General features: G+C 46.1%; 1 protein-coding gene across 1 annotated transcript in view; it reads right to left on the bottom strand.

The window, feature by feature from the left end:
* Positions 1-4,114: 4,114 nt before the first annotated feature.
* LOC130119728 (F-BAR and double SH3 domains protein 1-like) overlaps positions 4,115-21,764 on the bottom strand; it is a 166,861-nt gene continuing 149,211 nt past the window's right edge. Inside the window, exons 12-21 of the mRNA XM_056288337.1 lie at positions 20,750-20,854; positions 20,373-20,528; positions 19,690-19,815; positions 14,945-15,028; positions 12,995-13,142; positions 12,302-12,411; positions 11,605-11,733; positions 4,844-5,024; positions 4,585-4,640; positions 4,115-4,336 (exon numbers count right to left, since the gene is read on the bottom strand). Of these exons, the coding sequence (XP_056144312.1) occupies positions 4,286-4,336; positions 4,585-4,640; positions 4,844-5,024; positions 11,605-11,733; positions 12,302-12,411; positions 12,995-13,142; positions 14,945-15,028; positions 19,690-19,815; positions 20,373-20,528; positions 20,750-20,854 (1,146 nt within the window). The 3' untranslated portion in view covers positions 4,115-4,285. The remainder of the gene's footprint in view (positions 4,337-4,584; positions 4,641-4,843; positions 5,025-11,604; positions 11,734-12,301; positions 12,412-12,994; positions 13,143-14,944; positions 15,029-19,689; positions 19,816-20,372; positions 20,529-20,749; positions 20,855-21,764) is intronic.

Consider the following 21,764-nt stretch of genomic DNA (forward strand, 5'->3'; position numbering starts at 1 on the left):
AGTGTGTTTGTCTTTATAAAGTGTTTTCTTACAGAGGCTCTGTCATCATGACCACATCTGTGAGTTAAGTCTGGACAAAGCAATTGTTTTTAACATACTATGCATTTGACAAAAAACATGTTGAAAGTATCACTCTTTCAAAAGGTAGCACGTGTTCAAATGAAGACCCCCCCAATCAATCAATCAATCAATCAATCAATCAATCAATCAATCAATCAATCAATCAATCAATCAATCGTTTCTCGTAAAGCCATGTTGAAAATCCAACAGCTTGTTTTAAGAGCCCCATTTCTTTACTTAAGCACTATATCTAAGAGCCGTTGTAGCACTAAAACACAGCAAAGCTAGCAAGTCGTGTACGTTGTGTGTAGGATCACGTGCATCTAAGATAGTATTTTAATCACTCGGCCATCAGCAGCCACATTGTTCCTGCTTTTTATTTGGCATTAAAGACCATGAGACCCAAAGTGTACATCACCGCCAATATGGCTTCTATCCAGCCAGCAGCAATTTATTAGCTGCGAATGTTTAATTTGCACCGACTGTCTTTTCAAAATGGATATGTATTTCTAGTAAATCTATATTCATGTCACGTCACGTTGGCCTGACACGTTTGTAGTTTTGATGTCACCATAACGGAGTATTATGACCCACTGGCCCAACAACCAAACTTAATGAGATGAGTAATGCAATATATTAATCCAAATGTAAAAGCACCAGGACATGTCGACTATTATTAAAGCAGGATACATTTTTTAATTTCATTACATTTACACAGTGATAAAATCAAATATTTAGACGATAGTAGTGGTAGTATTGTTCCTGGTAGTGGTGAAGGCAACACACCAGAGACAACATGGCTGCTGTAGACGTGTGCTGAATATGAATGCTTGATTATGAATCTTAATAGAATAAATGTGGTCATAATACCATTAACATGTTGTGAACTTCTGAACAAAGAATTCTCATTTAAATAAAAGAGCAGTGAAGACGTTTGTATACATTACATGTTGTTTTTGTGAACATGTGGGTACGATGGAAAATGAACATATGTCATACCACATGGTCTATTCTGTTGCCTACCAACACGGGGGTCGCCGGTTCGAATCCCCGTGTTATCTCCGGCTTGATCGGGCATCCCTAAAGACACAATTGGCCGTGTCTGCGGGGGGGGGGGGGGACCGGATGTGGGTATGTGTCCTGGTCGCTGCACTAGCGCCTCCTCTGGTTGGCTGGGGTGCATGTTCAGAGGGGAGGGGGAACTGGGGGGTAATAGCGTGATCCTCCCACGTGCTACACATCCCCCTGGCCAAACTCCTCACAGTCAGATGAAAACACGGGCTGGCGACTCCACATGTATCAGAGTAGGCATGTGGTAGTCTGCAGTCCTCCCCGGATCGGCAGAGGGGGTGGAGCAACGACTGGGATGGCTCGGAAGAGTGGGGTAATTGGACGGGTACAACTGGGGAGAAAAAGGGGGGAAAAACACAGACAACACTGCCAATGGATATGATTAATTTTGAATTGCTTAGATTTTTTTTTACATTTTCCCCCTTTTTCTCCCCAATTGTATTACCCCACTCTTCTGAGCCATCCTGGTCGCTGATCCACCCCCTCTGCTGATCCGGGGAGGGCTGCAGACTACCACATGCCTCCTACGGTACACGTAGAGTCGCCAGCCGCTTCTTTTCACCTGACAGTGAGGAGTTTCGCCAGGGGGATGTAGTGCGTGGGAGGATCATGCTATTCCCCCCCAATTCCCCCTCATCCCGAACAGGCACCCCGACTGACCAGAGGAGGCGCTAGTGCAGCGACCCGGACACATACCCACATCCGGCTTCCCACCCGCAGACACGGCCAATTGTGTCCATAGGGACCCCCAACCAAGCCAGAGGTAACGCGGGGATTCGAACCGGCGATCCTCATGTTGGTAGGCAATGGAATAGACTGCCACGCCACCCAGACACCCTGAATTGCTTAGATTTCTGTATATGAACGCTTACAAGCGGATAATGACCCATTTCATATGCTAGTACAACATCTCTGGTCAGTAGTGGGGTCAGTCAGTTACCAGCAAGTAAGCTAACAGACTGAACATGTGTGTCAGGAAGGAAGTCTTGATCCTCCAGTTCTTTCCTCTGGAAAATGATGTTGACATAAAATCAAATTCCAACAAGATTATTCAAGACATTTGATCCATATTTGAGTGCAAATCTGCGTTTCACAGTCCAGTTTTATTGTGTAAATATGTCTGATAAGTACGCCAACCTTACTCTCATCTATGTGTGGCTGATGTAAACCCTTTGGGGCCACAGCCATGGATAGAGAGAGTTTGGTCGTTGCAGTTTGGGGGCCATGATGAGACGGCCAATACTCTTAGGGTCATCTGGCTCTTGGTAACAGTGATGGAGAAAGACAGCGGGGTTAAAACAACTAAGACAATGATCACCGTCCACTGTCCGGTTATGTCTCTGGCTTGCTTCTATTTGTTCAGTTTCAACCTAGTCTCTTTTGAACAATATTCAGCAAACACTGTCCTTCCAATCATTTAAGCCCATTTGTTACACAAGCATGGCAAGGATTTGGAAACAAAGTATACAATATGCACATGTATCACAAGTACTTTACTGTATATAATGCAAATATACCAGAATCAAGCTTTTTGACCCCGCATGGTTTTGTTTCGTTTTTTGTCCTTATTAAATTAACCTTGATCATTATTAATTCATGATAACCCGTTCATCAGTTAAAGGAAAATTCCAGTGTTTCTCAGCCTAGGTCTCATTTTCGTGGTCCATCCATCCATCCATTATCCAAACCACTTATCCTGTTCTCAGGGTCATGGGGATGCTGGAGCCTATCCCAGGAGTCATTGGGTGGCAGGCGAGGAGACATCCTGGACAGGCCGCCAGGCCACACACACACACACACACACACACACACATTCATACCTAGGGACAATTTAGTATGGCCGATTCACCTGACCTCTTTGGACTGTGGGAGGCAACTGGAGTCCCCAGAGGAAACCCACACAGACAAGGGGAGAACATGCAAATTCCACACAGAGGACAAACCGGGATGACCCTCAAGGTTGAACTACCCCGCGGCTCAAACCCAGGACCTTCTTGCTGTGAGGCGACCGCGCTAACCACTGCGCCACCATGCCACCCTAAATGTTGGTGAGAAACACTGGAGGCACTGTAGCAGCCTGGTGAGTAACTGGTTAAGCTACGCTTGTGTAACCAAGCTTTTTTCCGCCCGTTGTGGGATACGATCCGGGTTTATACTGCACCATGAGGCGACATCGCTAACCGCTCAACTATCGACAGTTATAGTGTTTTACGTACCTGCCTCATTGTGGAGGTTTTTGGAGCCCAGACAGGAACCACAACACAACCACATCAGTAGGACATACTGACATAGTACATGGTCATTTAATGATAAAACGACCTGCCATACACACTCAGTTGTCAGTGTGTTTTTTACACAGTGCAAGTCCTCATATCAAACATGCACTGCTGGCCTTATAAATGTTTGACATGGGAATTTCGATTTCTAGGAAGGATGTTGTTTACAGCTTGCGGTGCGTTTTCCTGACTCATTCTTCTTCCCTTGTCTTGAATAATGCCAACAACTGGTCCCACTCAATAAAATGGTCAAACATATAAATCCATTATCTTAATCCATCCATCATCTTAACCGCTTATCCTGCTCTCAGGGTCGCGGGGATGCTGGAGCCTATTCCAGCAGTCATTGGGCGGCAGGCGGGGAGACACCCTGGACAAGCTGCCAGGCCATCACAGGGCCGACACACACACACACAACACATTCCTAGGGACAATTTAGTCTGGCCAATTCACCTGACTTACATGTCTTTCGACTGTTGGAGGAAACCAGAGCCCCTGGGAGGAAACCCACACAGACATGGGGAAAACATGCAAACTCCACACAGAGGATAACCTGGGATGACCCACCAAGGTTGGACTACCCTGGGGCTCGAACCCAGGACCTTCTTGCTGCGAGGCGACTGCGCTACCCACTGCGCCACCGTGCCGCCCCAAAAAAATTAGCTTTAGCAATGTCTAATTTTTAAGATGGTCCAGGGGCCTTATACGTCTGGTAACCAACTTTCTCCTGTAGATCACAAAAGTATTTTTCAAGCTTCTTCTCAATTAACTGAACTGGATTGGGTCTTGAATAAGCAGCAAAAAAAACAAAAAACAAAACTTGGCATACCCAAGGCAAAAAACAAAACAAAACAAAAAACCTTCTATCTCTGTCAGTTTCAGGACCTGGATGAAAAGGAAGCGGTCGGGGGAGGAGGGGGCGCTCGACACTGAAACAGAAAAAAACAAAAAACAAAAAAAACAGAGTTAGCAAGTTAGGGGGTGTAACTCAATGAGCAGTGATCTCTCTTCTTTAAAATAAACATAGCAATTTCACTGTTGCTGTAACAAAGCAGATCACAATAGGTTCAACCACAGGATGAGATGGCTCAGCATCCGAGAATCTAAGATGGTAGACATGTAAAAACAAATGTTCTTATACATGAGAAACACGTTTCATAGCTCGACACATACGTACAGGTCTGAGTCGTGTGATAGAGAGATTTGGAGAGCAGTTGCCACTGCCTTCACTTTCTGATGGGACAGAGTGACAGGTTATCAGACAGAGAAATGCACTGGTGCCAAGGTGCAGACATAGTTATGTGAATGGAAAATACAGCAATGTCTTGGACTTACAAGGCAAACATTCATCGAGAAAGGCTGCCGTCTGGTAAAAACACAGGTGTATGTGTATTAACTGTATGCATGTGTGCAGGATACGGTATACAATCTCCCACCTTTACCTGCCCTGCTGTCTGCCTGCTGGAGCACCTCAGGAGGGACAGACTGCAGTTTCTCCTCCTCGCAGATAGGGGGAGGAGTACTGTTGGCTGAATGGGACCTGGGATTCGGGCTGGAACAGGGCAGCGGGGCCGGGGATATAGGGGTATGGGGGGATACAGGTGGGGTGGATGGAGGCTGGAAACGTGATGAATGCCAGGAGGACAAGTCATTAAAAAATAATAATCAGAAAACAAAGGTTTGATATTGATTGGCACCAGTAGAACTTTTAAATCAAGTGGATTTGAACCATTGTGGTAAACAGGGGCGCAACGGGGTGGGGGGTGGGGGTGCAGAGGGTGCAGAGGGTGCAATGCACACAGGCGCCGTATCAGCAAGGGCGCCAAAAGTACAGTGTACAATAAACAATTTCTGGTTATAGGCCTATTTGTTTTTTAAAAGTTTAATATTTATAATTATTATTACTTAGGTGAAAATGTTGGATTAGAATATATAGTTACGTTATATTTTTTTAATTAAAAAAAATTGTGTACGGTCTTTTGGCACCCCTGCTGATGCGGTGCCTGTGTGCATTGAACCCTCTGCACGCCCTCTCCCCATTGCGCCCCTGGTGGTAAAGTAAATAGTACAGTTCATGTACAGTAGGACCTCTGCTCCATTAGGACTTAAATTCTGCTTTGAATATGCATTTACAATTTCATACTTAAAGGTTAGAATCACTTTTTCATTTTCAACCCAGGGCTCATTATCACATCGTAGGTCATCACTTAGTATCGTACAGACAGAAACTTCACTGACTGCTTCGGTATTGGGAAATTTACGAACACAGTTCTATGGGACAATTGTTTCATCCTTTCAAAACCACGACGTACCTCCTCTCCTGTTGTGTCCTCTAATGCTTGTATCATTATTTAGTTGTATTTTAATTTAAACCACTAGATGTCACTGTAACTTTTGAGTACTGTTTTACCAGAAGTGTTGTGTCGCAAACAGGAAGTGACATAGAGGGAAACAGGAAGTAGAGACTGGAAGCCGTCTATGCCGCAAGATGCTCATTAAACTGTAAACTAAAAGTTTACAGTTTACAGATTACGTGACTGCTTAACTATGGGTCTCAAGATAGGCTGCATTACAAATATCGTTTCAGTTTTCTAAACGTAGAAACACACCTGGGTTGTGTTGATGTTCTGTTATGCAGAATAATACATAATAATGTTGGCTAGAGTCTTGAGTAACAACACCTCCTTTTTGGAAACGGAATCACAGTACAGTCATACGTGTCTGAATTTATTTCATGTTTATTTTTACGGTTATTTGATTTGTTTTAAATAGTAACAAACCTCCTATGTCAACTGACGGTATGGCTGTAGCAAAGAAAACCTATGTGCAGTTGAGCAAATTGAATAACTGAATTCATTTTAACTACATAAAACACGTGGTTTACAACTATTTTTTTAATGGAACATGTTGAAGTATTTCTGACTGTAGTGTGAAAAAGTGACACTATCCTTCACCAAGAACATAACACCCCCACCCTATTTACACCATATTTATATATGCATTTCTTTTTGCTCTGCCCATCTGTTGTCTGTTACACTGGACACACTAAACTATACACAATATAATGTACATACTGTTATGTATGCACACATCAACAGTGCTGCATTTGATTTGGTGCTTTTCTATTGTGCTGGGATCGATTGGTGATGCCTGCGGGCTCTGGGTTGTTTGATCGGGTCTGCCTTTGATGCTGTGTCAGTCTAAATAAAGAATGCCACGGAGAGGTTGTGTCGAGCGACAGCGCTGTGTCCTGACGTGATTTCTAAACTTAATATTGGCGACGAGGATGGCTGATATCTCCCTCCCACCACCTGCCCCCTTCCTGGCATTACCTGGCGAGCCTCCGGTACCATGGACTCGCTGGCTACATAGTTTTGAAAATTACATCATCGCCTCAGGGCTCGACGACGTGAGCCAGGCTAGGAAGACGGCTCTGTTGCTACACTGCTTGGGAGCAGAGGGTCATCGTGTGCTCGGGTCTCTGGGGAACGTCACAAGCTTTGCCGAAGCTGTGGGACTTATGAGCACCCATTTCGCTGCTCCACAGAGTGCCCTCCTTCGGCGATTTATATTCCGTCAGCGACACCAACTGCCTGGTGAGTCTGTGCGGCAGTACGTAGCTAACTTGCGAGGGCTAGCTAGCTCATGCAAGTTTGGCGCGCTTCAGGACGAGATGGTTCGCGACCAGCTAATCGAACACACCAACAACGCAAAGGTGCGTGAGACTCTCCTGCTGGAAATAGACGATCTGCTGCTGTCCAGAGCAATTACCATCGCACTACAGGTTGAGGTAGCAGCTGAGTGTACTGCTATGCTAAATACACAGCAAGTGGCCACCTCCAGTCAAGCTGCCAACGACTCCTCCCTCTACTCACGGCTGCCCCTCGGGACGCAACCCAGCCAGAGCGAGGCGGGCGCCGACTCCACTGGGGACGTCTTGCAACTGCAACGACGGCGTTCTCGGCCCCGCCCTCAACAGTCCTGTGGTAACTGTGGATCTCGGTCTCATGTTTCAAGGGCTCAGAACTGCCCTGCCCGTGGCCAGACATGCCGTAGCTGCGGTAAGCACAATCACTTTGCCAACGTCTGTCGATCTTCCCCGGCTGGGTCAGAGGGCCACACCCCCCAGTCTTCAACCGCCGTCATTCACAAGGTGAGCTCTGCGCCAGTGTCATTCAAATCATGCACAGTCAACATTAATGATGTGTGCATTCCCCTGCTGTTGGACACCGGTGCAAGTGTGTCTCTCCTGAATGTTGATACCTACAGTCAATTTTTCGGTTCACTGCCACTGTCCGCACCCTCAGCTGTCCTCTGTGGGTATGGTGACTCCAAAATCGATCTGGTTGGCTCTCTCCAACTGACTGTCCGCTATGGAACCAAGCTGGTGCCTAATGCAGTTTTTCATGTGGCACGGCGTGGGGCCAACCTGATGGGCCTGGACCTGTTCTCCGCTCTGGGGTTCTCCCTCTTAGACACAAGGGGGGCAGCAATCCTGACTGTCGCCACACCTTGGCAGCAGAAGTGGCCATCGCTGTTTATGGGGCTGGGCTGCCTCTCCGCCTTCACCCATCAACCTCTCCTCAACCCTGCTGTGAAATCTGTCATCCAACCACTGCGCCGCATCCCGTTGGCTCTCCGTGATGGGGTCTCCGCCGAGCTGCAACAACTGCTGGAAGCTGGCATCATTGAACCGGTGGACGCGTCACCTTGGGTCTCAAACCTCGTGGTGGCTAAGAAGAAGTCGGGGGCCTGCGTGTCTGCGTCGATCTACGTGCAGTAAATAAGGCAGTGGTCCCTGATAAGTATCCACTGCCCACCTCAGAAGAACTCACTGCTCAGTTCTATGGCTCTGAGGTGTTCTCCAAGCTCGACCTCAGACAGGGGTACTTACAGGTGCCCCTCCACCCCAGCAGCCGAAACCTCACAGCCTTTGTGACACATGCAGGAGTGTTTCGCTACACCAGGATGCCTTTCGGTCTCAGCTCCGCCCCTAGCTGCTTCCAGAAAATCATGGTCTCCGTGCTGGCTGGCATACTGGGTGTGGCCATTTATCTGGACGATATAGTGGTACACGGGCCCACCAGTGAAATCCACGACAAGCGCCTTAACATGGTCTTCGCAGCCCTGTCCAAGCACAAGCTAACTCTCAATGCTGAGAAATGTGTCCTCTCTGTGCCAGCCATCGACTTCGTGGGGTTCCGGCTGTCAGCGAGCGGTGTAACTCCACTACAATCCAACGTGGACGCCATTCAGGCCATCCCTGAGCCCAGCTCGGCCGCCCAGGTCGCCTCCTTCCTGGGTATGACAAGTTACTACCGGAGGTTTCTTCCCCAGTGCTCTGCGACCACAGCCCCCCTGCGCCAGCTGCTGCGTAAGGACGAGCCATGGGTGTGGTCAAAGGCATGCAGTGATGCTGTGCGTGATCTCAAGACTCAACTGACTTCACCACCAGTGTTGGCTCACTTCAACATCTCCAGCTCCACCTTTGTGACTGTGACGCATCAGCCACAGCGATAGGGGCCGTGCTGTCTCAAACCCAGAACGGTGTGGAGAAGCCCATTGCCTTCGCCTCCCGTGCCCTCAACCTGACCGAGCAGCGGTACTCCGTGGGTGAGCGTGAGGCGTTAGCCTGTATCTGGGCTTGTGAAAGGTGGCACCTCTACCTCTATGGCCGCTCCTTCACCCTCAGGACAGATCACCAGGCCCTGACAGCGCTGCTGTCCACATCTGGGACAGGCCACAAACCCCTGAGGCTGCACCGCTGGTCTGACCGCCTCCGCCAGTACAACTTCAGCCTGCAGTTCACCCCAGGCAGAGACAATGTTGTCGCCGACCTGCTCTCTCGCTCTGTCTCCACCCCAGCTCCACAGACGGACACTGACTGTGTGGAAAAGGACATTGTCCAAATGCTACACACACCCCTCCAGGCCACTGTCTCTCTGCAGGAGCTGAGGGCAGCCTCCGAACAGGACCCTGTCCTCTCCCAGCTCCGCACCTACATCCAGAACGGCTGGCCTCACAAGGTCCCAGAGGAGCTGGCTGCGTTGGCCCGAGTCAGACAGGAGCTCTCCTGCTGGAACGACACCTGCGTGGCACGTGGGTTTTGCACAGTGGTCCCGGCTGCTCTCCGTGCACGTGTTTTGAATACGGCGCATGAAGGCCACCTGGGCATTGTGAAACTGAAACAGCGCTGCCGAGACCTGGTGTGGTGGCCGGGGATAGACAGAGATATTGAGGCTCTGGTGAAGGACTGTTCTGCCTGCCTTGTGAGTGGCAAGACTGGCCACCAGGCTCCCCCACCCCTGCAACCTCTCGCCTGGCCCTCTCAGCCCTGGGAACACCTGCAGTTGGACATTTGTGGTGAGATCCATGGAGTTCCCCACCACCAACGCTTCATGGTGGTCGCCTACGATCTACACTCAAAATGGCCTGAACTCACCACTTCCGGCACTGTGACCTCACAGATCATCATCGACTTCCTGGACTCTCTTTTCTCTCGCTGGGGCCTCCCAAAGGCCATCACCACTGACAACGGCCCTCAGCTGGTCTCTGCTGAGTTCACTGCTTATCTCGAAAGCAAGGGCATCCGTCATATACGCACTGCGTACTACCACGCCCAGGCCAATGGCGGCGTTGAACGTTTTCACCAGTCACTGAAGAACGGCCTCAGAGCACACATGGCCCAAGGGTGCTCTTTCACGCAGGCCATCCGTCACACTCTGCTGCACTGTCGAGCCACACAGCACTCGACCACAGGCGTCTCCCCAGCCTCTCTCATGCTAGGCCGGGAACTGTGCATGCCCCTTGACAGGCTCCGCCCCTCCACACCTCAGGCACCTCCCTCTGGGGTCAGAGCCTCAGTCACTCGTCAGCAGACGCGGATGAAGCAATGGTTTGACCAGTCAAAACGAACCAGGGTGCCAGACATCAATGTGTCAGACTGGGTCAGGGTCCGCAGGCCCCACAGGGACAATAAAATGGCTTCATACTGGTCCTCTCCTCTCCAAGTCACCCGTCAGCTGGGCCCAGCCACTTACCTCCTCAGCGATAGCACTCAGTGGCACTCCAGTCGTCTACGGAAGGTGTCAGCTCCGCCACACACAGCTGGTGACACAACCATAGCCATTCCCTCAGCATGGCGAGACGCCCCGGGGCTTCATGCAGCTCCTACACGGGCCCCAGACATTTCTGGGCCTCAGCTTCCCCTGCCATCTCCCTCCCCACCTCGGCCTGCCCAGCCTCAGGCCGCCCCGCGACCTGTTCGCACACGTTTACGCCCTGGCCACCTAGAGGACTTTGTGTCAACCTTTCATGTTTGAAATCCTGCCGGGGGGGGGGGGGGGGGATGTTATGTATGCACACATCGACAGTGCTGCATTTGATTTGGTGCTGTTCTATTGTGCTGGGATCGATTGGTGATGCCTGCGGGCTCTGGGTTGTTTGATCGGGTCTGCCTTTGATGCTGTGTCAGTCTAAATAAAGAATGCCACGGAGAGGTTGTGTCGAGCGACAGCGCTGTGTCCTGACGTGATTTCTAAACTTAATACATACACTGCATAATATTCTGTTTATATGTATACTCTGTTTATATTTACTCATCCCCACTCCCATAGCTTTACCTCAGTTTAATACACAACTGCACTACTGTATTGTCAAATACTGTATACATACAGTACATTTTCATTACATACTACATATTTATATTTATTGACATTCTATATTACCTCTGTACATCTGTATTTGTTATACTTTGAACTTCACTGTACTATTTTACACTTTTTGTTTAGATGCCAAACTGCATTGTTATTATACAAGTCATTATACAAGTTATTAGATAACATATTATATATATATATATATATAATAGCTATTATATATGCATTATACAAGTCTTAGTATGTGTACTTTGCAGTGAAAATAAAGTTAAATCTAATCTAATCTAATCTAATTTGTAAAGGGTTCAGTGTTCACCAGTAATTCACTATGCTGCGGGACTCTCGCTTTGTTTATTTCTCTGAGAATGGCCACCGTATTTTATGTTAACATTGGGACCATGAACTCCTCCAACCTCTTTTTAAGTCACTCCTGCTGCACATCTCTGCGTGCTTCAACAGAATTATGGAATAATGAACTTTGGTCAAGAGTATAAAACTCTAAATGAAGGAAGCAAACATCCAGAAAACCACTGACTCACTTCCATATTGCCCTGCACCTTTTCCTCCTCTTCCTCCTCTTCTTCCTCCTCTTGAAGCAGTTCCACGACCAGGGATGGAAAGACACCGATGCGTCCGTCTAGCTCTCCCTCCCAGAAACCGTCATCCACCTAAAATACAGTAAATACATTGATCCATCACATGTATGTTCTCTTTCACAACTGGTTAATGAAATAGTCATAGCTGCAACAATGTGAGGTAATGGGGAGGAGTAGTATTATTTTCAGTTGGGATGGGTTTGTGCAAAGAAACATATTGTGGATGCACTGGATCATAAGGAACAAATGTCACGACAAAACGGTGTCATAATTCATGAAAAAAAATCCCATCTGCATCAACTCCATGTCTTCAACACAAATATTATCTGACATAGCTCAACAACCAGTTACGCATACCTCCAACATTACTTCCAAGTTCAGTCTGACCTAAACAGTTTTTCTTACAGTAACTGGAGTTGCAATCTGTTTTTTTTTAATATATATATATATATATATATATATATATATATATATATATATATATATATTTATAGATATATAATGATGTAACGTGTCAGCTTTTTTCTATAATATTCAGAAGCAGATGGTTTATGTATTGCATAAAAATACTTGCAGCAAGTGTTACTTGTCAGCTACGAGGGGCAGTTGTGTGTGTGTGTGTGGGCTTCACAACACGGACCTCTCTTTGTTGACAGCGGAGCAAGCGTATTAGCGCCCCCTCTTGGAAGGACAGCTCTTCTGCACTCTGGGCCTCGTAGGCGTACAAAGCTCTGGCCACGCCGGTGTTTTCTGATGAATGGATGCACGCACATGCGCACATACATGCACACCAACACATGCATGCGTGCACATGCACGCAAACATGCAAGTAGAAAACACGGGTGCATTCGCAGACATGCAAGGCAGATAGAGACAACAGGAGTAGAATTCATTTTCTTTTCGGTTAACTTACTAGCACCTATGCTGAAACTAGTAATTGCATTGGCGTTTGGCCACGTTAAATTCCTGGGATTTAATCAAGATGAAGTGGAGTCGTCAGTTCTGTGGTGTCAGTGCCTTTCCCCACTGCCAACCAAGAAATATGGTTGAACCTCAAGAGTTAAGCTATTGATATTGCACTGTCGTAGATGTCGGTCAAGGCTTTCTACGAACTTTTACTGCCACATTTGTTTGTACGCTACAAAAACGTTGCCTCACCTTCACAATCGCTACGACCTGGCTTGCTATTATGCATTTGGCTGCTGTGGTGGCGATGGAAAAATATGTGGTGCGCCAATTTTCCTGAGAAAGTCCTACCCGACAGTAACCAGTATATAATTGATTTTAGCGAGAGCGCGCGTGCGCGTGCACGCACGAATGCAAACCCACTGACCTTTGTTCTGCTCCCTTCTGTTATTTCCTGCAGAAGAGCCAGAAGAGCTGTATGAACCGTCTAGGTGTGCGGCTCTATCTGCTGGTAGACACAGGAACTGCACGTAATGCTCAGGGACATAGCCCACCTGGCCACAGGAGTTACACACCTTGAGGGAGATATAAAGGTCCAGAGACAGGTGGATGAACAAAGAGTCAGATGGGTGGAACAAAAAGAGACAATAAATAGTAGCTGAAAGCTAAAGCGTGACAGCTGCAGCTGTCCTGCTGCTGACAGGAAACACAGTGTGGTTGCTTCGGAAGGAGGCAGGATGTGGTGTGACAAAATAACATCTGCCTCTGTAAATGCCATCGCAGTGGCCAGTGATGATAGTATTATAAACACAGGCTGATGAAGTGGCTACGTTCAAACAGTTGAAAAATCTGCTTTTCATTTGCTGTTCTGGTTTTACATATCCCTCCTGACTGTTTTAAAGTCACATTGTGTTATTTTCTAATCAATTTATCAAGATCTGGAGTGTGCACGCAACAAACTGAGACCGTCAATATACTATCTAATTCAACTAATGTCACCCCAGATGGTCTGGTGCAACAAGCACGGGCAGTATTGTCACGATACCAGCTAACCCGATGCATATTTGTCAACAGGAAATGTTGCTAGCTATGAAGCATGATGAAAATGAATGCAATGCAATGATTTAGATTTTTTTCTTCTTCTTCAGCAAAGGCTTGTTAGGGGTAAAGTGTGCAGCAAAATACATGTGGTCCAAAGCTGAAGGGAAAAAAAAACAAACACCAAAAATCTCACCTTAATTTTCATCATGCCTCACTGCAAACATTGTTTCCTGTACACATGAAAACAAGCATGTCTCACTCACTAAACGTCCCTTTAACACTCTTACAGTTCTGTTTATTTATAGTCTTTGAGGGGTGCTCACTGAGAAACTTCACTGGATCAACTGGTGCCGTGTGTGTGTGCATGTAGATATTGAAAATAGCATTATTTCCCTCTAGGAGGAAAATAACATGCTTTTCATTATATGGTGGTGGTGTGTGTGTGTGTGTGTGTGTGTGTGTGTGTGTGTGTGTGTGTGTGTGTGTGTGTGTGTGTGTGTGTGTGTGTGTGTGTGTGTGTGTGTGTGTCACATCAGCAACATTTGCTGACTTGTGTGAATCTTACTTTTTCCACTTACTCTCACATTTTCCCCAGTTAGACAACAGAATTGCAACTGCAAACAGCTCTACCTCACTCACCCCCCATTTCATAGCTATAGTTACTTTTAGGATATTCACACTTTGTTTTTTTCCAGCCTTCCTGAATAACACAAAACCATTAGCCAGTATTTTTTTTCCATATGCAAACACTCAAAAAGAAACTCACCACCCTATGAATGGAAACTAGCTCAGACCTCCCTCCATGAGAGGTGATATGGTTTGTTTTTGGTCCAGCTTCATAGTATTAGTAGTCTTGGTAGTTTTTTTCTTTCTTTTTGGTGGTGGGATGGCTTAAAAATGTTTTTTCAAGCTACAACAAAGAATGAAAGCAGTCTAAATTGTGCCACAACAGATTTGGCAGAAAATAATATCATCCTGGAGAACCTGGATTTTAACAAACAATACAACAAGGCAGAAGGCGTAACTTACTTAAAATGTTTTGTGTTTATCTTTTTTACCTGCCTGATGAAAAAGCTACTATGAAACAGTGACTGCAGATGTACTGAAGAGACCATCAGATCTGGTAGCTCTGCTGCCTTAAAAACCGTTCGTTTTGCTGGAATTTCTGAGTAAGTTAGGTCAGATTTGTTAGCTTCAGTTTTGATTATAAGCAGCCCACATTGAATATGGCTTTAGAAAAATAATAATAAAGGGATAAATACCAGGCCAAAATGAAGAGCCAGACAGAAATTTAAAATGTCATAACATTTTGGGATCTGATAACAGTAGCATTTACCTTCAGCCAGTCCTCCATGTCTCCATCTTCAATCACCTGAAGCTCCTCCCCCTCTGTGATTGACAGTTCATCCGATTGGCTAGCCTATAGGAATTTAAGAACGAGAGAATGTGCTTTACTCACAAGCTTTGACTTGCAAAAAAGGATTGACAAAACTGTTATTGTAAACGCGGTCTGCACTTTGAAAGAAATACTGTATCCTGCACCTGTTGCACAGTTCAATAGTTGCAATTTATACTCACAGTACTCCTATCTAAACCATGCCTTATCACTGTTTGAGTGTTTTATTTGTCTGGATTATTTGACGTTCTTTCGTGCAGAGTAGTAGATAATGCATATAAAGGATTCTTTATTTGGGCAGACATATAACACCTACTGGTACAGACATGGACAGCATTGACTTACATTGCCTCAAACTCAGATTTATTCAGTGGAAATCAAAGTTTATTTGTAGAGCTCTAAATCACAGTTACAGGGCTTTAGCGTCCAATAGGCAGATACAGTAAATGATGGTAGACTACATCCTCTATCTTTACATGACAGAAAACATTAATATTTGGCACTTCACATGAATTTGGAATTAATTACAGCTTAAGTCAATATTTAAACACCACATTTCTACACAGGGTGGCACAGTGGCCCAGTTGTTAGTGCTGTTGCCTCACAGCAAGAAGGTTCTGGGTTTAAACCCCAGGGTTGTCCAACCTTGGGGGTCATCCCAGGTTGTCCTCCGTGTCTGCATGGGTTTGCTCCGGGTGCACTGGTTTCCTTCCACAGCCCAAAGACATGTAGGTCAGGTGAATTGGAGTTACTAAATTGTCCCTAGGTATGAATGTGTCTGCCCCATGATGGACTGGCGACCTGTCCAGGATGTTCCCCACCTTCCGCCCAATGAATGCTGGGATAGGCTCCAGCATCCCACGACCCTGATTAGGGTAAGTGGCTTGGCAAAAGGATGGATGGATTTCTACACAGAGATGTTTTTCACTGAATTTTTCTATGAGACCTCATGTCAAATGTAGAAGTTACAGAGAAGGGTATAAAGAGAAAATCATTACACGCTGTTGTTATTTAAAATGGAGAGCAAACTAACTGATTATTCCCTATAACAGTTTTTAAGTCGCCCACAGAATACTGGAGTTTGGTGGCATTTGATTCTCTGAAGGTGATGCGAAGTGAAAGGTCCCATTAACTGTTGACATTCTTCTTCTTCTTTCAGCTTGTTCCCTGTTTCTCAGGGGTCACGACAACGGATTTTACAGTGTTCATCGATACCCTGTGAGGGCAAAGCACCAATGATGGCCTCGACCGATCTGCCATGGTCTTGTCAATCTGCATACTACTACTACTAATACTAATACTACTATCAAACTGATTTGGCAAAATTTTACAACGGATGCCCTTCCTGACACAACCACTACCCCTATGGACACGGGCACAGGTAAAGCGCTGGAGGCCATCCCAGTATTCATGGACTTACACCTTTGCCTGTCGCCAAGAGGTCAGACATCCTATTTGCCAGTAATAGTAGTTCAGAGGCTATCTGCAGCTTTTTATGAGTTGTAGCCTTTTGAAATCCCATGATCCTGAATTTGGCCTTTCAAAGTCACTAAGGGACAAAGGTCATGGTGCCAAATCAAAGTTCATGTGGAATTTCCCATCTGTCAGTTACCGTCTACAGCCACGTAGGAGTCAGAACATTTGGGAAGTTTACAACATTGAGACTCAAGGTAAAATGTTGTGGTGCCAAATGAAAGCCCAGGCAGAAGTTCCTGTTTGTCAGTAATAGTAATTAAGTAGCTCCCTGTAGCAATTTTTGAGTAATAGTGGAATATATGTGATTTTTTTTTTTACTGATGATCCCAACCCCCTGGATTTCGGACCCTACTAAGTCTTCAAAATAATGGATTTTTACTACTGCATTGGAGAGAATCAAATCTTAGAAACAGAAAAAAATGTTGAAATTTTGGCCATAGATGGAAGCTTAAAGGGATGATTTTTACAAATTAAGAGCAAAACAAACATTTTTAATTTTTTTTGAAAAAGTGACCATGAACTTGACCCAGTTTTGTCCAAAATCAAATAGGAATTGTCTGGAACAGTATCCCATCCCATGTGTATTTTTCATTTAATTTAAGCCAATAGATTTTTCCGTCTGTTGTTCCACCGCCAAGACAGAATCCGCGTTGTTCCTCCTGGATCTGAGGTTCGACAATCAGTCGGAGCCTCCCATCGAGCACCCTGGAGTAGACTTTCCCAGGGAGGCTGAGCAATGTGATGCCCCATTATTGGAGCACACCCTCCGGACCCCCCTTTTTGAATATGGGAATCCGGTCCTGTATAACCAAAGTGAGAGCTGTGTCCGCATCCTTGGCACGAAGTCAAACACATTTTTGGTAAGTTTCGGACTCCACCAAGGTTGTCCCTTGTCTCCGATTCTGTTTGTGATATTCATGGACAGGATCTCAAGGCGCAGCCAAGGTGAGGAGTGTGTCCATTTTGGGAACCTCAGAATTGCATCTCTGCTCTTCGCAGATGATGTGGTTTTGTTGGCTTCATCAGAACGCGACCTCCGGCGCACACTGGGGCGATTTGCAGGTGAGTGTGAAATGGCTGGGATGAGAGTCAGCACCTCCAAGTCTGAGGCCATGGTTCTCTACCGGAAAGTGGTGGATTGCTCCCTCCGGGTTGGGGATGAGTTCTTGCCTCGAGTGAAGGAGTTCAAGTATCTCGGGGTCTTGTTCACGAGTGAGGGTAGGATGGAGTGGGAGATTGACAGGCAGATTGGTGCAGCATCAGCAGTAATGCGGACATTGTAACGGACCGTTGTGGCAAAGAAGGAGATGAGCCGGAAGGCAAAGCTCTCAATTTACCAGTCAGTCTTCGTTCCAACCCTCACCTATGGTCCTGAGCTTTTGGTAGTGACCGAGAAGGTGAGATCGCGGATACAAGTGACTGAAATTAGTTTCCTCCGTAGGGTGTCTGGGCTCAGCCTTAGAGATAGGGTGAGGAGCTCAGACATCTGGAGGGAGCTTGGAGTATACCCGCTGCTCCTTCACATTGAAAGGAGCCTTGTTTTGAAGGTTTACTGGGCATGGCGAACTGGGAGGAGACCCCGGGGTACACCCAGAACTCGCTGGAGGGACTACATGTCCAATCTGGCCTGGGAACACCTTGGGATACCCCAGGAGGAGCTGGAGGGCATTGCTGGGGAGAGGGACGTCTGGAGTTCCCTACTTAGCTTGCTGCCACCACGACCCGACCCCGGAAAAGCGCTGAAGATGAGATGAGATTTTTCTGTTGCAGAAACAAATGTCAAGAACAACACCTTGCCAGAGAGGGCAAGGTTTTGATGTACTGATGATTACCTCAATCTTAATACAGAAAAAGAATCAGCCAGGAATTGGCTAGCTAGCTTTTGGAAACAGAAAGTTCAACGGGCATTGTTTCTAAAGCCAACATGTTAAGAGAATAACTCAGTAAATTTGGTGAAACAAAAGACCACGTGAATCAGAAGACGGATAAGTAAGCCACTTAAATCAAACCTAAAACTTTTCAATGATCTGCTGTGTTACACAAGACCTTGCTGACTGGATGGGAACCCAGTTTAATTTTGCGAGATGAGATTATCGAGTATAGATTGACTATTGCAAACTGTTCTCTTCTTTCACAAGTCTTTTCTCTCTCTCTGAATGATGATGATGTTATATCCGTCTCTCACTCAGATGTGTGGTTAATGTTTTTTTCTTGTCTCTTCTTCTGTGTATGTGAATGGTTCGATATGAGTCTCCGCTGTGTGCATGTGTAGTCTGTCCTCCTGTCAGGTCTACATGGTGATGGTGGTCACGTGGCTCACGTCCTGGACTGTTCCAGTGGCATCTGGACACTGCTTGGCACCCTCCTCATCATATTCTTCCTATATCTTATAATTCCATTATAATTCTATCCTCTTTCAATGTTGTATTTTGTAAATTGTGTACACACAACATCCATTGCACGTCTATCCGTCTTGGGGCAGAGATCCCTCCTCTGTTGCTCTCCCTGAGGTTTCTTCCTACTTATCTCCCTAGTAAAGGGTTTTTTAAGGGAGTTGTTCCTTATTCGATGTGAGGGTCTAAGGACATGATGTTGTGTTGCTGTAAAGCCCACTGGGGCAAATTTGTAATTTGTGATAATGGGCTACACAAATAAAATTGACTTGACTTGAAATATATTAAACACACATATGTGAGAAATGTTAGAAGCACAAGAATTGCGTGAAAAACAGTGGTAGTTAAGTGTTTGGCTGGTTGATTAGGACCAATCTTAAGGCCACAGGAACACAATTCAAAAACACAATGAGGTGATCAACAGGAACAGGCATCCAAAATAAGGTGTGAAATTCTGCTACATTTTTAGGATCGGCAGCGGTGATCGTGATGATGGTGTAAAGTTAAAAAGCTCAGTAAATCCAGGGCCATTCAGGGGACTGGTGGATCTTTAAAAAAGTGCCTGTAACATTTCAGTGCAATCAGTGGAAAATAAGCACATTTCCGAAGCACATCATGGCACCACTGGGCTGAGGACAGCCACCTGTGATAGCGTGCAGAAGGAAATACAATAAGTTTGTAATGATACCTGCTATGTCCTCCTCTGTGCCTGCCAGGACTAGAGTGACTAAAAGGTTGGTTTTGTGTGTGTGTGTGTGTGTGTGTGTGTGTGTGTGTGTGTGTGTGTGTGTGTGTGTGTGTGTGTTTTAAAGCTACCTGATAGCTATAGATAACTCTGCAGGCCACCGGGTAAACACACACTCCAGATGTGGAGGTTTGAGCAACAAAAATATCTCCGTTTTCATCGTAGTCCTCGAAGTCTGTCAACTCAAACTCCTCCTCCTGAAACAGACATGGGAGCAGTGAGGCAGGGCGAATAAACGTCATGAGTCAAAAAGTTAAAAAAAAGAAAAAAGAACTGATTCCACACAGTTTCTGCAGGATAACCCACATGCTCAGTACAAAAGCTGTCACATGCCTCAATGGTCACATATCACACTCATGTAGGGCTTATTGTGTATCTAAATGTTGATTTGTGTGTGTGTGTGTGTGTGTGTGTGTGAGTGAGTGTGTGCATGAGGGAATGAGTGAGTGCGTAAGTGAGTGAGTGAGTGCGTGCGTGAGTGAGTGAATGAGTGTGAGTGAGTGAATGAGTGAGTGTGTGAGTGAGTGAGTGTCTGTGTCAGTGAGTGACTGCATGAGTGAGTGAGTGAGTGAGTGAGTGAGTGAGTGAGTGAGTGTGTGGGTTAGTGAGTGAGTGAGTGCATGAGTGTGTAAGTGAGTGAGTGAATGAGTGAGTGAGTGTGTGAGTGAGTGAGTGAGTGAGTGCATGAGTGAGTGAGTGCATGAGTGAGTAAGTGTGTGTGTGTGTGCGCGCGTGTGTGCGTGCGTTGCCATACTGAGAAGTCTTCAGTAGACTTTCTCTGTTCACTGAGTCGTCGCTCCCTCTCCAGCTCCTCCTCCACTTGGCTCATAGCAGCATGGAGCCACTGTTTGATCACAATGCCACTCTCTGATAAAAGGGCAAGACGAGCCTCAGCCTTTGCCCTGCTCACCTGCGAGAGAGAGAGAGAGAGAGAGAGAGAGAGAGAGAGAGAGAGAGAGAGAGAGAGAGAGAGAGAGAGAAAGAGAGAGAGAAGGCAGAAGTGCAAAACAAAATAAAGGCAAAATAAACAGAGATGAAAAAAAATCAGCATTATGGACAGCATCATTTTAATCGAGTTAAGAACAATTACTCAAGTAGCTGTCACTAAGTCTGGAGGAAAACGAGAAGTACCTTGGCTTTCCTCACACTCTCATCAACCTCCACCATCCTTTGCTCCACACTGCACCCCATCTCCCCTGATAACAGCTTAACACGAGCCTCCAATGTCTGCAAGGCCTGAGAGAGAGAGAGAGAGAGAGAGAGAGAGAGAGAGAGAGAGAGAGAGAGAGAGAGAGAGAGAGAGAGAGAGAGAGAGAGAGAGAGAGAGAGAGAGAGAGAGAGAGAGAGAGAGAGAGAGAATAAGAAAAATGGAGCGCTACTGGGAAAAGGAGACCAAGTAGAGTAAAAGAGAAAGACAGACAGCAAAGAGATGGTCAAAAAGGTTAAATTGAATCGAAGTGACACACAACTAGGGGAACATTTCGCCTAAAATACAAGACCAGGTTTGGCTGGTTCACTGTTATGATTCATCTAAAGGCTTCAGGAATTGAATTCAAAAACATTGAGGTGGTCAGAAGAACTGGGCTCCCACAATCAAGTTTTAAGGCTTGAGTTCCTACTGTACCAAGACAGACAGACACAAACCTCCTTTCTGCAGGGCCGTACTTCAAATGAAAAATGGCCCTGGACTTTTGACTCAGACGCCCCCCCCCCCAGCAGTACATCACCACCCACACAAATAACACTACACTTTATGTAAACAAGATTACTGAACGATATTTATAACAGTAACTTTAGTGAAATAGATGTAAAACAGAACAAGGGGAACGTGTTGCTCTGAGGAGGAGGCTGGCTAGAAGGAGCACATTTCGGCACAATGGCACTGGCAGCAAAGTGGCAATAATCTCTGGAACCATCTGACCAGTAAAAGAAACCACCTTTGTGGTTTTGTTTTCTCTTTTTGCTTGTCCATCTTTCTCAACTCCACTAGTTATTCAAAATGTCGCAACTTAACAGAGACAGGAAAGGGGTGGTGCCCAGGAAACGTTAGAATGGACTGGACCAAAACTAATTGGCTGGGAGAGCGAGGCCGACAGATTTAATACCCAACTGCAGTGGGCCAGTCAGACACACAATACTGGTTATT

The sequence above is a fragment of the Lampris incognitus genome, chromosome 1, assembly GCF_029633865.1.
Source record: "Lampris incognitus isolate fLamInc1 chromosome 1, fLamInc1.hap2, whole genome shotgun sequence".
NCBI lineage: Eukaryota > Metazoa > Chordata > Actinopteri > Lampriformes > Lampridae > Lampris > Lampris incognitus.